Below are 16,832 nucleotides of genomic sequence, written 5' to 3'. Positions count from 1 at the left end.
GAGGTGGAGGTTACAGTGAGCCGAGATCATGCCACTGCACTACAGCCTGGGCCACAGAGCGAGACTCCATCTCAAAAAAAAAAAAAAAAAAAGATATTATTGTATCAATGATAATATCCTTGTTTTTGACAATAGAATTGTAGTTATAGAGGAGAATATTCATGTCCTTAGGAGAGAAATACTGAAATGTCGTATCTGTGATTTATTGTCAAATGACAGGGGGACAAAGTGTGAGTGTATGTGTGTGTGTGTATGTGTGTGTATGTGTGTGTGTGTTTAGAGCGAGAAAAGAAACAAACATGGTAAAATGTTAACAACTTGAGGATTTAGGTAAAGGATATATGGAAATGTATTATATTATTCACATAACTATTCTGTAGGTTTAACATTTTTCAAAATAAAAAGTTGGGGTAAACATTTCCATAGTTCCTTTAGTTTTCTTTGTGTGGCTGCTAATTGGTTTTTCTTTAATTTTATACTTATATTTTTATACCTTCATTCTTGACCCCTTTCAGTCTAACAAAAAGGACACATGAATGATGATCTATGCATGTTTTCGTATAGAAAACTCTTCTATAATAAGATAGTTATTGCCTTAGGATAGAAATGAGCAAGGGCAGTATAAAACAGAAGGAAAGTATGGGCTTTAGAGAAAGAACAACTTATGCTCAAATTTTGGTTCCAAAAATTATTAGTTATGTGACCCTGGAAAAGTTATATTTGACTAGGTACATACTAGTTGTTTTAATGACTGGTAAAGATTTTGGAGTTTATACTAATTACTATTTCAGGATACTGCTTGAAGACCTTACATTTTCTTATGTTTCCATTCTGTAATCACTACAAAATCTGCTCTGTCCTTTTTTAAACTAATGAAAAAGGAATTATAACATTAACCTATCTCAGAGGGAATGTTAAAAAGGATAAAAACAGTTTGTTTAATGACATTTATAATGAAAATTTCAATTCAGCGAACATTTATTGAGTTCTTGCTTTACTGGCACTGTGTTAAATGCATAGTTCTTGCTAACCTTAGGGAGTTTACCACTTAGTGGGGGAAACAGATCCTCATTATAATACAAGTGAACTGTGCTAAGTGCTATAATAGAGGCACAGAGTATTAAATAAGGGAAGGGAGTAAGCATCTCATTCTCAGAAGGATTAAGAAAATGCTTCATAGAGGAGATAATGCAAAAGCCAAGAATAGAGGAATGTATAAGATTTCATCAGATACAGAAGGAAATAGTTTTAGCAAAGGTGCAGAGGAAAGAAAGATCATGACAGGGTTGGAAGATAAAAAGAATTTGATATGGAATAGCTAGGTCTTCAAATATGTGTTATGAAATATAGGAGAGTGAAAGGATAACTTGGAACTGCATAATTAAAAAAAAACACAAAAAAACAGATCCAGCACTTTGGGAGGCCAAGGCAAAAGGATCACTTGAGCCCAGGAGTTTGAACCAACCTAAGCAACAGAGTGAGACCCTGTGTCTACAAAATATTAAAAAATTAGGCCGGGTGCAGTGGCTCACGCCAATAATCCCAGCACTTTGAGAGGCCGAGATGGGCAGATCACCTGAGGTCAGGAGTTTGAGACAAGCCTTGCCAACATGGTGAAAGCCATCTTTACTAAAAATACAAAAGAAATTAGCCGGACGTGGTCACACACACCAGTAATCCCAGCTACTCAGGAGGCTGAGGCAAGAGAATCGCTTGAACCCGGGAGTCAGAGGTTGCGGTGAGCCAAGGTCATGCCACTGCATTCCAGCCTGGGCGACAGAGCAAGACTCTGTCTCAAAAAAATAATAAAAATAAAAATAAAAAATAAAAAATTAGCCAGGTATGGAGGCAATTGCCTGTGGTCCCAGCTACTCAGGAGGTTGAGGTGGGAGGAGCGCTTGAGCCTGGGAGATCAAGGCTATAGTGAACAATAATGGCGCCATTGCACTCCAGCCTGGGGGACCAAGTGAGACCCCATCTTTAAAAAAAAAAAAAAGTACCACTTCAGGCCAGGAGTTTGAGACCAGCCTGAGCAACATAGACAGACTCTGTCTCTACAAAAAATAAAAATAAATTAGCCAGGCATTGTGGCACATACTTCTACTTCTAGCTAGTTGGGATGATAAGAGCAGGCTGGAGGATCGCTTGAATCTAAGAGGTTGAGGTTGCAGTGAGCTATGATTACAACCCTGCACTCCAGCTTGGGAGACAGTGTTGTGGATATAAGAGGAAACAATATGTAGTAGAAAGAAACAGGAAAGCAAGTTACAATCTGACCTGAGCTTACTGTTTGCTTTCACACGTTTATAGCTCTGTGCCTACACAAGTTATATAACTTCTCTGTGCTTAAGTTTCTATAAAGAATGAGGTTGGCCAGGCACGGTGGCTCACACTTGTAATCCCAGCACTTTGGGAGGTCAAAGCAGGCGGATCACCTGAGGTCAGGCATTCGAGACCAACCTGGCCAACATGGTGAAACCCCACCTCTACTGAAAATACAAAAAAATTAGCCAAGTAAGGTGGTGGGTGCCTGTAATCCCAGCTACTTGGGAGGCTGAGGTAGGAGAATCGCTTGAACCTGGGAGGCAGAGGTTGCAAGTGTGCCGAGATCACGCCCTGCACTCCAGCCTGGGTGACAGAGCAAGACTCCGTCTCAGAAAAAAAGAATGAGGTTAATGGTAATATTAACTCACATGGTCTTATGTGGGAAAAATAGAAATATACAGCACTAAAGCCATTTCTGAAGGGAAATGAATCTCTCAAGTGTGGAAGCCATGTAAGTTTGTGCTCCAGTATAACTTAAACCACAGTCTGGATAACCTTTGTCAGACACATCACTGTCCCACATAAGTATCTTTGATGGTTAATTTTATGTGCCAGCTCAACTGGACCACAGACTGCCCAAATTAAATATTATTTCTGGGTTTGTCTGTGAGAATGTCTATGGATGAGATTAGTATTTAAACTGGTGGACTCAGTAGACTACCCTCCCCTATGTTGGTAGGCATCATCCAATCCATTGAGGGCCTGAAAAGAACATAAGGCAGAGAAAGGAGAATTTGCCCCTTTTTTTCTGCCTCACCATTTTAACTGGGACATCTCATCTCAATTTCTTCTGCTCTTGGACTGGGATTTAAACCTTCAGCTCCCGGGGTTTTTAGGACTTCAGACTTGCAGACAGCAGATCACGGACAAGTCAATTTCTTATAGTAAACCTGATTTTATATATATATGTATCTCCTACTAGTTCTGTTTTTCTGGAGAACCCTGACTAATACACTAGCTAAAGTGGTTATGACTTATTAACTGAATACAATATAAACTAAGTTCTGCATATATAGATGCTCTATTAACCACACCACCACCTATCCTTCCCATTTTCCAACTTCACTCTGATGGAGCCATTTGGTTCAAGTAGGCTACATGATTTAAGGCTTCTTATTCCTCAGTTTTCTTTCATTCTGTCCCTTCTATATCTCCATGCCCTCCTATTCTTTTTACCTATCTAGGTATATTCCATCCATTATGATCTAGGTTGGTAACTGGGTGTCACAATCATCAATGAGTGCATGCAGTTCAAAACCAAGGCATGAACAAAGAATATGTGTTAGGGCTGTCTTTCTATGTGGGGCCTAATTTTGTAGGCATAACTGTTTACAATGCAGAACAATGTGATAGACTATACAACCTACAAAGTTTCCTTAAACCAAATGCCAGATAAAAATAAACATCCTCTGAAATACATAGCTGAGCTTGCAGAAAGCAAAGGGAAATTCCCAAAGGCCAAAGTGAAGGGGGAGTTGGAAATCAAAATGGTGAACTGATATTGAAGTTACCCTAAGGCACTGCCATTTTCAGAGTCTTCCATTTTATCACACATTCTGAGACCCAAAAATTCCACCCCTTGGCAAATGAAAAAGATGAGGAAAGATTTCTGCTCAGTCATGGCTCTAGAGGGGAAAAATGTCTTCCCTGATAATTTATAACCATAAACCTGCTCATACATCAGTTTGGGGCTCAAATTTACACTATCAGCCCAGTTTTGGAAGCCATCAGTCAAAAAATTAAAAGTGATCCCAGATTGAGAGTAACACAGGATACAGAAAAGAAGCAAATATGAATCTTCCTTTATGGGACAGATCCCAAATGGCATAGTCTGATTATTCAGGGTTCCTACAAATAAAGTTCTAAAAAAAGTTGTCAACTTAGAATACAAGACAAATTAAAATTAAAAAACAAGGACCTTTTCAGACAAATAAAAACTGGGAGAGATCACCAAGAAATCCTTACTGAAAGAACTTCTAAAGGATACTAATTTCTTTTTATGAGATGGAGTTTCACTCTTGTTACCCAGGATGGAGTGCAATGGCGCAATCTTGGCTCACCACAACCTCCACCTCCCGGGTTCAAGCGATTCTCCTGCCTCAGCCTCCCAAGTAGCTGGGATTACAGGCATGCACCACCACACCCGGCTAATTTTGTATTGTTAGTAGAGACGGGGTTTCTCCACGTTGGTCAGGCTGCTCTCGAACTCCCGACCTCAGGTGATCCACCTGCCTCAGCCTCCCAAAGTTGAGGAGACGATGGGGTTTCACCATGTTGGCCAGGATGGTATCAATCTCCTGGCCTAAAATGAGCTGCCTGCCTTGGTCTCCCAAAGTGCTGTGATCACAGGCGTGAGCCACCATGCCCAGCTGGATACTGATTTTTCTAAAAGAAGAAATTGACCTCAAAAGATCTAAATTACAAAAATGAATAATAAGAAAGGCAACTGGTAGACACATGGGTAAATCGAAACATCTGATTCCAGCAATGTAAAGAAATCTCAGTCAAATCATTAGCTCATCACTAAGGTAAATTAGCAGACCTCAGAAGCCACAAACAAAGAATACAGACTTTATAGAACCACTTAGGAACAAATAACTGCAAAAATAGCAACAACAAACCCTCAGAATGGGAGGAGGAGTTGATTTCCGGTGTTGCCACATTATATTATGTAAAATGTCCAGTTCTCAAAAAAAAAAATGAGAAATATAAACAAAACAACAAAGACATTAAGAAAGAAAGAAAAAGAAAGGCAGGTCCATATGGGGATTGGGGGAAACAGACAGTAGAAACTATCCCAGAGGAAGCCCAGACATTGGACTTACAGAGAAAGACTGTAAATCAGTGATTTTAAATATGTAATAGGAGCCAAAGGAAACCATGTTCAAAAGAACTAAAGGAAAGTATAACAATATCTTACCAAATAAAAAATATCAGTAAAGAAATATAGATTGTTAAAAATAACCAAACAGAAATTCTGGGCTAGGTGTGGTGGCTCACCTATAAACCCAGAACTTTGGGAGGCCAAGGTGGGTGGATCACTTGAGGTCAGGAATTTGAGACCAGCCTGGCCAACATGGTAAAACCCTGTCTCTATTAAAAATACAAAAAGAGCTGGACATGGTGGGGTGCACCTGTAATCCCAGCTACACAGGAGGCTGAGGCAGGAGAATTGCTTGAACCTGGGAGGCGGAGGTTGCAGTGAGCTGAAATTGTGCCATGGCACTCCAGCTGTGGTGACAGAGCAATAGTCTATCCCCACCACCAAAAAAAAGAAAAGAAAAAGAAATTCTGGAGCTGGAAAGTACAATGATGGAAATAAAAATGTCACTACAGGGGCTCAACAGCAGATAAGAATCAACAAAATTGAAAATAGGTCAATTGAGATTATCCAGTCTGAGACAAAGGAAAGAAAAAAAATGAAGACAAAGAATATAGACTCAGAGACCTGTAGGACACCCTAACGCCTATCAATATATTCATAATGAGAGTCACAAGAAAAGGGAGATAGGAGTAGAAAGAATACTTGAAGAAATAATGGCTCTAAACTTCCCCAAATTTGATTAAAAAAACAATAATCTACATCTTCATGAAGCTCAATAAATTCCAAGTAGGACAAACTCAAAGATATCCATACCTAGACATATCATAGTTAAATTACTATGATGTGTTTTGAAAGCAGTTAGAGAGAAGCAACTCAACAAGTCCAAGGGAGATCTAATAATGCTAATGGTTGATTTATCATTAGAAACCAATGAAGCCAAAAGGTGGTGGGATGGCATATTGAAAATGCTGAAAGAAAAAGACTATTGATCAAGAAATCTATATCCAACAAACTATTCTTCAAAAATGAAGGATCTACTTCCATCATTACATCATGAGGCGCTCCACTGACCCACTCCTATGTGAAAAATTATTAATAATGACGACAAAGAAAAACCCAAACCAAGAACTCAACAAAACAACAACAACAAAATCCCTAAAGCCTCTGGAAATGGTCCTAAGAGCAAATACCCAATGAATAAGCGTGTATTCAACAAAATCTGGCTGGGCATGACGGCTCATGCCTGTAATCTCAGCATTTTGGGAGGCCAAGGTGGGAGGATTTCTTGGGGTCAGGAGTTCAAGACCAGCCTGGGCAATGTAGTGAGACCTCATCTCTATAAAAACTAAAAAAAATAAGCCAGGTGTGATTGCATGCCTGTGGTCCTTGCTACTCAGGAGGCTGAGGGAGGAAGATCCCTTTCACCCAGGTGGTGTAGACTACAGTGCGCCATGATCTCACCACTGCACTCTAGCCTGGACGACAGAGGGAGACTGTCTCCAAAAAAAAACAAAGAAAGAAAGAAAGAAAAAACTGTAAAAAAAAATTTGCTGCAATGGACTTAATATGTGTGTCCCTTAAAAATGTATATATTGAAACTCTAATCCCAATGTGATGTTATTTAGAAGTGGGGCCTGTAGGAGGTAACTGGGTCCTAAGGGTAGAGCCCTCATGAATGAGATTAGTGCCCTTATAAGAAGCCCAAAAGCTAGCTACCTCTCTTTCCACCATGTAAGGATACAAAGAGAAGTTGGCTGTCTGCAAACTAGAAGAGGGCTGATACAGTTTGGCTGTGTCCCCACCCAAATCTCATCTTAGATTTTTAACTCCCACAATTCCTGCATATTGTGAGAGGAACTCCGTGGGAGGTGATTGAATTATGGGGGTGGGTCTTTCCTGTGCTGCTCTCGTGATAGTGAATGAGTCTCATGAGATCTGATGGTTTTAAAAACGAGAGTTTCTCTGCACAAGCTCTCTTTGCCTGCCACCATCCATGTAAGACGTGACTTGCTCCTCCTTGCCTTCTGCCATGATTGTGAGGCCTCCCCAGCCATGTGGAACTGTAAGTCCATTAAACCTCTTTTTCTCCCCAGTCTCAGTTATGTCTTTATCGGCAGCATGAAAATGAACTAATGAAAATGAACTAATACAAGGACCAGAACCATGCTGGCATCCTAATCTCACACTTTCAGTCTCCAGAACTGTGAGAAATAAATGTTTATTATTTAAGGCACTCAGTCTATGACAATTTTTTTATAGAAGCCAGAACTCATTGAGATATTTGGTAAGACAGGTAAGAATCTGTGCACATGTACAGTGGAGGCGTCAAGATAAATGCCTTCCTGCCCCATCCGCATTGTGAGGCAGAGACTACTCTCCAGATTGCCATAGCCAAGAACACAAGACTCTTTCTCCCCTCAGCATCTAGCTGGAAGGCTTCCTTCCCAGGAGGAGCAGGACTTTAGTGCCTCTCATCCTGCCCCCATCTTTCTGTTGTTGAGGCTACATCCCAGGTGAGTGGGGTCAAAAGGTAGAGGCTCCCTTGTTTTGCCCAACTTACACTCATGGAAAGGAGGCTCTACCTTGGGAATGGCACACTGAGAATACTTGAGGAAATGCAGGGAAATGCAAATAAAAACCGCAATGAGAACAACACTTCACACCTAATAAGATGGTTCTAATAAAAACAAAACAATGAAAAGAACAATGTGTTGAGGAGGATGTGGAAAAACTGGAACCTTCCTATATTCCTAGTGGAGATGTAAAATGGTGTGGGTGCCTTGGAAGATAGTCTGGCAGTACCTCAAAAGGTTAAACACTATATAACCCAGAAATCCACTCCTAGGAACACACCTAAGATATCTGAATGATGTAATTTATAGAAAACATCCAGAATAGGCATATCTATAACAACAGAAAGTAGATTAATCATTTCTAGGGGCTAGGAGTGGTAGTAAATGGGCACTGACTGGTAGTGGTTATGTGGTTCCTTTCTGAGGTGATAAATATATTCAGGAACTAACAGTGGTAACTGTTGTACAAGTTTATGAATGTAAGTCACTATAATGTCACTACAGGGGCATTGAATATAAGAAGTCCATTGAATTGCATACTTTAAAAGGGTGAATTTAATGGTATATGAATTATATCTCAAAAAGACACAAGAGAAATAGTTTTTCACTTAGTCATTGCAGCTTAGGAAGTTGGAAATCACTTGGTCAGCCTCATGTAGTATCAACCAAAGACTAATATCTTACCTCAGTTCCTGTTTCTCTCCAATCCCAAGTCCGACTGCCCCCTGGCCATACTTTGCAGTCCTTATAGGTTGTATTAGAGCCTTTTACTTTCATTTGCCCCCATGATAAGGAAGCAATTTCAGGGGAAGTCATAAGGAACTTCACTGAAATCTGAAATTAAAAGAAAAATATACTAAATCAGTTATAAAGTAAGGCTGAAACAGTTTGAAAATACAGTGATACTAAGCCCTGATTCTCCATGATTTAAGAAGCATCTTTTCATTTACGTGGTTGTTACTTCTTCTTTAGAGGTCTAAAAAGTAACTATTATTCCTGGAATCCTGAATCATCCAACCATAGAAACCAGATACTGCAATTACTTATCAGGCTCCAGAGGGAATCCTTAGGATATTTTTGAGAGATAAAATTAAGAGATGAAGATTTACTTCAGCATGATGGAGTGAGGTTGACATATTCTCTTCCCAAGAAGAAACTATAAAGCTAGAAAAAAACTGTCAAAACCAAAAATTTGTCACTCTAGAAATAAAATTAAAGGCATATACCACAATCAGAGAAATGCTTATTCATGAAGATCGCTGAATTTCAGATAAGGACAATTTTTTTTTGTTGTTCTTGCCTGGAACAACCCCCATTCCACCACTCCAGTTCTGTTGTAAGTGAAGTTCAAGTAGGTTGGGGCAGAACATGAAAATGAACAGCCTTGCCGCCATGGCCAAAGGAGGCTTACTTGAGTTGGAGCCATTATCAGTTTAAAAAGGTGATCTCAGTGGCAAGCAAACATGGATAGAAGGTGGCTCTGCTTGCCTTATGTTGCCTTTTATTTGAGGCAAGCTATGGATTGGCAAACTAGGTGGGATTTAACAGGAATTTCCCAGGGATGACACAGCCACAGGGGGCTTTATAAGCTCTCTACATATCCCAAGTGGACCAGAGGCTGCAAGGATATGCATCAAAGATTTGGAAGATAGACCCAAGACACCCAAACATTCTGGGCTAATGGATCCTCAGCACATACACAGTGGATAAGCAAGAAGGTTCAAGAGGGCCTTGCAGAATGTAAAAGCCAGTGAAGACATACAACAGCTGGACTTTGAACGCACTCCCCCGTACACACAGTGATCCATCAGTAGAGAGAGAAAGTCTTACTGCCTCAAGGTGTTTGAGCCAAATGTTTAATTAATGTTTGGCTGAACACTAAGCTATATACACACCAAGGAGAATCTTGGGAAACTGGGTTTAAGAATAAAATCAAGGAAAAAACCCTAACAGAACAGAGACTTCAGTAGACACATATTGCATGGGAGAATTCATAGATTTAGTTTAGTGCTATGGTTTGAATGTCTGCACCCTTCCAAACTCATGTTTAAATTTAACTGCCATTATAACAACATTAAGAGGTGGGACCTTTAAGAGCTGATTAGGCCATGAGGGTTCCACCCTCATGAATAGATTATGCTGTTATTGCAGGAGTAGTAGGTTCATTATAAAAGGACAAGTATGGCCCTCTCTTTGCGCTTCCACCATGTGATGACTTCCACTATAGGATGATGCAGCAAGAAGGCTCTCACCAGATGCGAGCCAACTGGTCTTGGACTTCCCAGCCTCCAGAACTGTGAGAAAAAAAATTATTTTCATTATAAATTTTAAATTACCCAGTTTCAGGTATTCAGTTATAGGAGCACAACATGGATTAAGCACAAAATGGATTAAGACATTTAGTATAGGCAAATGGCTAAACCCACACACACAAATAAACAGAAGAACAACTTTCAGGGGGAAAAGTTGTTTCACCAGGCTGGATGCCATCCACACTGTCCTACAATATGTTATCTAAAATGTCACTCTTCAACAAAAAATTACAAGGCATGCAAATAAACAAAAACTATGACCCACACTCAGTAAACTGAAACTGTTACCTGGGGCTGGGTGTGGTGGCTCATGCCTGTAATCCCAGCACATTGGGAGGCCAAGGTGGGAATTTCACTTGAGGCCAGAATTTCAAGACCAGCCTGGGCAACATAGGGATACCCAGTTTCTTTTATGTTTTTATTAGAATTTTATTTTTCTAATAGAAATACATTAAACACTTTTTTTTCTTTTGAGATGGAGTCTGGCTCTGTTGCCCAGGCTGGAGTGCAGTGGCGCGATCTTGGCTCACTGCAACCTCCACCTCCGGGGTTCAAGTGATTATCCTGCCTCAGCCTCCCAAGTAGCTGGGATTACAGGCGTGTGCTACCATGCCCGGCTAATTTTTGTATTTTTGGTGGAGACAGGGTTTCACTATGTTGGCCAGGCTGGTCTTGGTCTCCTGACCTCAGGTGATCCACCTGCCTTGGCCTCCCAAAGTGCTGGGATTACAGGCGTGAGCCACTTAAAGATACTTTTAATTCAAAAGGTACTAAACAGTAGAAAGTGAAAGTTTCCTTGCTCCCATGAACCCCAGATACCTAGTTTTCATGTTTCTTTTCAAGGGTATATTGTGCATTAATCATTCAAATCCCTGGGTGTTGTGTGTGTGTGTGTTTACTGTCCCCCTCTCCATACTCTAATATTACAGAAATGATAACATTCTATCAACCCTGGTCTTTATTTTGCTTTTTTGCTTTCCAATATCTTGGAAATTGTTATATGCATGTAACATCTTTTTTACGTTCCAGGATACATGTGTAAGACATGCACGTTCATTACATAGGTACACGTGTGCCATGGTGGTTTGCTGCACCTATCAACCCATCACCTAGGTATTAAGCCCCACATGGATTAGCTATTTATCCTGATGCTCTCCCTCCCCCTGACCCCCACCAGCAAGCCCCAGTGTGTGTTGTTCCCCTCCCTGTGTCCATGTGTTCTCATTGTTCAGCACCCACTTATAAGTGAGAACATGTGGTGTTCAGTTTTCTGTTCCTGTGTTAGTCTGCTGAGGATAATGGCTTCCAGCTCCATCTGTGTCCCTGCAAAGGACATGATCTTGTTCCCCTTTATGGTTGCATAGTATACCATGGTGTAGAGGTACCATATTTTCTTTATCCAGTCTATCACTGATGGGCATATGGGTTGATTCCATGTCTTCGCTATTGTAAACAGTGCTGCAATGAATATATGTGTGCATTTCTCTTTATAACAGAATGATTTATATTCCTCTGGGTATATACCCAGTAATGGGATTGGTGGGTCAAATGGCATTTCTAGTTCTAGGTCTTTGAGGAATTGCCCCACTGTCTTCCACAAAGGTTGAACTAATTTACATTTCCACCAATAGTGTAAAAGCATTCCTATTGGGAGACCTGGTTTCTACAAAAACAAACAAACAAACAAAAGCCAGGTGTGTTGGCTTTGCACCTATAGTGCTAGCTACTCAGGAGGCTGAGGCAGGAGGATCACTTGAGCCCATGAGTTTGAGGCTGCAGTGAGCAATGATCTTGCCACTATACTCTAGCCTGGGAGCAAGACTCTGTCTCCAAAAATTAATTAATTAATTAAAAAAGAAACTGTATCTGAGTAATTGAGTATTCTCAGAAGTCTGACATTTAGCAAAGACTTCAAAGAAAGTAGTATAAGGGAAATAAAGCACAAAGAAATAAACAAAAATATGGTAACAATGACTCAGCAAATACAGAATCTCAATAAGGAAACACTTCAAAAAGGAATAAAATGGAAATTCTAGCACTGGTAAGCACAGTAAGTAAAAGGTACTTGTATTGCTGGGCGCGGTGGCTCATGCCTGTAATCCCAGCACTTTGGGAGGCCGAGGTGGGCGGATCACGAGGTCAGGAGATCGAGACCATCCTGGCTAACACGGTGAAACTCCATCTCTACTAAAAATACAAAAAATTAGCTGGGCGCAGTGGTGGGCGCCTGTAGTCTCAGCTACTCGAGAGGCTGAGGCAGGAGAATGGCGTGAACCCGGGAGGCGGAGCTTGCAGTGAGCCCAGATAATGCCACTGCAGTCTGGCCTGGGCAAAAGAGCGAGACTCTGTCTCAAAAAAAAAAAAAAAAAAGGTACTTGTATCAGTCAGGGTTATCCAGAGAAACAGAAGCAGATGACTATAAATATTGACAGACTTGTTTCAAAAAAGTGGCTCACAAAATTTTGGAGGCTGGCAAGTCCAAAAATGTGTAGATAATACTGGTAAGCTGCTCACCCTTGGGCAAGAGTTGTTATGGTACTGAGGCAGTATTTCTTCTTCAAGGAAACATCAGTTTTGCTTGGACTTTAAACTGATTGGAAGAGGCCAACTCAGTGTATCAAGGATATAATCTCATATATACACTAGTCTACTGACTGTAGATGTTAACCATATCTACAAGGTATGTTCACAGCAACACTTAGATTAGTATTTGATTAAATAACCGTACTATAACCTTACCACGTTGACACATAAAACTAACAGTCACAGTCTACGTCTTGTCAATTTGGCACCTATATGTGTCTCCTTAACCATATTTAATCTCCAACTAAAGACGATTAGAAAGTCTTACTTCTGATTAACATTAATAACTAATAACCCATTTTTGCAAGTTCAACTTATTATTAATATCAAAGAGACAGTGTCTCATTCTTTCATCCAGTCTGGAGTGCAGTAGCGTGATCTTAGCTCACTGCAACCTCAAGCCCCTGGGCTCCAGTGATCTTCCCACCTCAGGCTAGTTCCTAGCTGGAACTAGAGGTGTGTGGCACCATATCCAGCTAATTTTGTAATTTTATTTATTTATTTATTTATTTATTTATTTATTTTTAGAGCCAGGGTCTCACTATGTTGCCCATGTTGGTCTCCAAATCCTGGGCTCAAGCAATCTGTCTTCTCTCCTCAGCCTCCCAAGTGCTTGCATTATAGGCATGAGCCACTGTGCCCAGGCTCAATTTCTGAATGTCCATCTAAAAAATAAGTACCAGAGGGCTGGGCGTGGTGGTTCATGCCTGTAATCCAAGCACTTTGGATGGCCAAAGCAGGTGGATCACTTGAGGTCAGGAGTTCAAGACCAGCCTGGCCAACATGGTGAAACCCTGTCTCTACTAAAAATACAAAAATTAGCTGGGTGTAGTGATGCACACCTGTAGTCCTATCTACCCGGGATGCTGAGGCAGGAGGTGGAGGTAACAATGAGCCAAGATCGCACCACTGCACTCCAGCCTGGGTGACAGAGCGAGACTCCATCTCAAAAACAAACAAACAAACAAAAACCAAAGGGACGGGCGCAGTGGCTTACATCTGTGATGCCAGCATTTTGGGAGGCCGAGGCAGGCGGATCATGAGGTCAGGAGTTGAGAGACCCTAGCTTGGCCAACGTGGTGAAACCCTGTCTCTACTAAAAATAACAAAAATTAGCTGGGTGTGTTGGCGGGTGCCTGTAATCCCAGCTACTTGGTAGACTGAGGCAGGAGAATCATTTGAACCTGGGAGGTGGAGGTTGCAGTGAGCTGAGATCGTGCCACTGCACTCCAGCCTGGGTGACAGAGCGAGACTACGTCTCAAAAAACAAGCAAGCAAACAAACAAACAAAAAAACTCAAACAAAAAACAAATAACACAGAAGTTCAATATATTGTTATGGGTGCTATGGAAGGAAGATACAAATTCATAAAACATGATTCCTGTTTTTGAGGATCTAATACTACAGTAGAGAAGACAAACACATATAATTACAAGGTAACTTTTTCTTTTTTTGAGATGGAGTTTCGCTCTTGTTGCCCAGGCTGGAGTGCAATGGCGCGATCTTGGCTCACCGCAACCTCCGCCTCCCGGGTTCAAGCGATTCTCCTGCCTCAGCCTCCTGAGTAGTTAGGATTACAGGTGCCCACCACCATGCCCAGCTAATTTTGTATTTTTAGTAGAGATGGCGTTTCTCCATGTTGTTCAGGCTGGTCTCGAACTCCCAGCCTCAGGTGATCCACCCGCCTAAGCCTCCCAAAGTACTGGGATTACAAGCGTAAGCCGCTGCGCCCAGCCACAGGGTAACTTCTTAAGAAAAAACAAAGTAACTTTTAAAAAGTGATATAAGGAGAGACATAACGAGTATGTTTTGAGGATTTCTTTATTAGTCTGATAGGGCTTCCATTACAAAATACCACAGACTGCGTGTCTTAAACAATAGAAATTTATTTTCTCACACTTCTGGAGACCAGAAGTCCAAGATCAAGGTGCCAATAGGATTGGTTGGTTTATGGCGAGGCCTTTTTGGCTTGGAAATGGATGCCTTTTGCTGTTTTCTCACATGGCTTTTTCTGCTTGCATGGGCACACCTGCTATCTCTTTCTCTTCTTATAAATTCACCCATCCTATTAGATTAGGGCCTGACTCTTATGATCTCATTTAATTTTAACTACCTCCTTGAAGACCCTATCTCTAACTACAGTCGTTTTTGGGGTTAGGGCTTCAATGTATGAAGTTGGTGGGGAGGGCACATTCAGTCCACAGCAATTTCTAAGTAGGAAATTAAATAAATATGTTTGAGGAAATAGTATTTGAACTGGGTCTTAAAATTCAATTGAGAAAAAAAGGAATATTTATTGGGAACCTACTATGTACCAGATATTTTAGATCTGTTATCTCAACAACATCAAGATTGGAGAGTGGTTAAGAACTTTGTTCCAAGTTATATAGCTAATAAGTGAGAAAATGAGAATTTGAATCCAAGTCTGTCTGACTCTACAGCATGTATTCTTCAATTCACTTTGCCATTCTACTCCAACTTTATTTTTATTATTATTATTTTTTTCTTTTTTGACACAGAGTCTCACTCTGTCACCCAGGCTAGAGTGCAGTGGCATGATCTCGGCTCACTGCAACCTCCAAGTGATTCTTGTGCCTCAGCCACCCTGGTAGCTGGGATTACAGGTACATGCCACCACGCCTGGTTAATTTTTTGTATATTTTGGTAGAGACAGGGTTTCGCCATGTTTGCCAGGCTGGTCTCAAATTCCTGATCTCAAGCGATCCGCCCACCTCAGTCTCCCAAAGTGCTGGGATTACAGGCGTGAGCCACCACGCCTGCCCCCAACTTTAGACTCAACAACTATTAAATAAGGAAATGCATAGGAAAATTATAGAATTTATTATTAGGAAAACAACTTCCTGGGAGATAAAATGTCACTGCTGCTTTTTTGGGAGTATCAACGAGGAAGATGAGTCTGATTTAGAAAATAAACCATAATCACTACATGAGTTAACATACCCCAAAGCATAGTGGCTTAAATAAGACAAAGTTTAAAGTCCAGAGGTAGTCAACATATGGCAGGTATAGTAGTTATCCCAAAGTCTAGGAATTAGGTGGCTTCCAGGTTTCAGCCTCACAGTCTTGATGATGAGGACTTCACTCTCATAGTTTAATATGGAGCTCTGGCGATCACATCCATGTTCCAAGCAACAGAATAAAGAGATAAAGTGGGACAGGGCAAAGGGTATATGTCTGGTGTCCTTTAAGAAATTTCCTCAAAGGTTTCAGAGAATACTTCTGTTTGCATGTTATTTGCTAGAATACAGTCATGTGGTCACACTCAATTGCAAACAATGCTAGATCTATCTGTTCTAAGAGGCAATGTGCCCAGCTTAAAAGTAGAGATTTCAAGGGGAGAATATGTATTAAGGAAGTACTAGTCTCCAAAATAATTATTTATCCTTATAAATCAGATTTTTGTTGTTACTTTTTATAAAAATATGGATACCCTTCGGACTACTCTGGTTTAGCTCATGAGATAATATTCATTTTTTTAACTTCCGTATTCCACTCTCAGTATTAATTATCAATAATGTTACAGTTTGAGTGGTAAAGGTGAGATTTGAAACTAAAGCCATCAGATGTCAAAAGTTATGTCCTTTCCATTATACCTCCTTATCTTGATACTAGAAACATTCTTCTGCAAGTACTTAATCAGTCTTTTCCTAGCCATTTGAATTACCCTTAAAATCCATTTTCTTGGCCAGGCGCAGTGGCTCACGTCTGTAATCCCAGAACTTTGGGAGGCCAAGGTAGATGGATCACCTGAGGTCAGGAGTTCGAGATCAGCCTGACCAACATGGTGAAAACCCATATGTACCAAAAATACAAAAATTAGCTGAACGAGGTGGTATGTACTTGTAATCCCAGCTACTCAGGAGGCTGAGGCAGGAGAATCACTTGAACCTGGGAGGAGGAGGTTGCAGTGAGCCGAGACTGCATGACTCTGTCTCAAAAAAAAAAAAAAAAAAAATCAACTTTCTCCATGAAATTCATCATAAAAGATGTAATGGTTTCCTCATGCCCTTCTCAGTTTGATAATAAAATCATAATTAAGAGATTCTCTGATCTTCATTATGTGTTTACTTCTGTAGAAACTTTGCATCTTCTAATTTCTTCAAAACCACCTAAAGTGTTTAGTTCATTGTTGGGAATGCAACCATTGCTTCCCTAACCATTAAGTGAGTTTGTTTACCATTTGTATTTGTTGAT

At 40.6% G+C, this 16,832-nt stretch overlaps 2 protein-coding genes across 16 annotated transcripts in view; one reads left to right on the top strand and one right to left on the bottom strand.

Annotated features, from left to right (window-relative positions):
- The window catches only part of RSF1 (remodeling and spacing factor 1), a 212,089-nt gene that overhangs the window by 21,247 nt on the left and 174,010 nt on the right, over window positions 1-16,832 (top strand). The gene's annotated exons all lie outside the window — the stretch shown is intronic.
- AAMDC (adipogenesis associated Mth938 domain containing) overlaps window positions 1-16,832 on the bottom strand; it is an 80,151-nt gene that overhangs the window by 50,250 nt on the left and 13,069 nt on the right. For 6 of the 15 annotated variants that reach the window (XM_054661031.2, XM_063782411.1, XM_054661032.2 and 3 more), the window contains exons 2-3: window positions 9,975-10,016; window positions 8,407-8,556 (exon numbers count right to left, since the gene is read on the bottom strand). In XM_054661031.2, coding sequence (XP_054517006.1) covers window positions 8,407-8,538 — 132 coding nt within the window. In that variant the 5' untranslated portion in view covers window positions 8,539-8,556; window positions 9,975-10,016. Of the gene's footprint in view, window positions 1-8,406; window positions 8,557-9,810; window positions 10,017-16,832 lie in introns of those variants that run through there. The other 9 variants (XM_054661030.2, XM_063782412.1, XM_054661033.2 and 6 more) reach the window with 2 other exon arrangements.

The sequence above is a fragment of the Pan troglodytes genome, chromosome 9, assembly GCF_028858775.2.
Source record: "Pan troglodytes isolate AG18354 chromosome 9, NHGRI_mPanTro3-v2.0_pri, whole genome shotgun sequence".
Classification (NCBI taxonomy): Eukaryota; Metazoa; Chordata; class Mammalia; order Primates; family Hominidae; genus Pan; species Pan troglodytes.
This window is presented reverse-complemented; position numbering and strand designations above follow the sequence as displayed.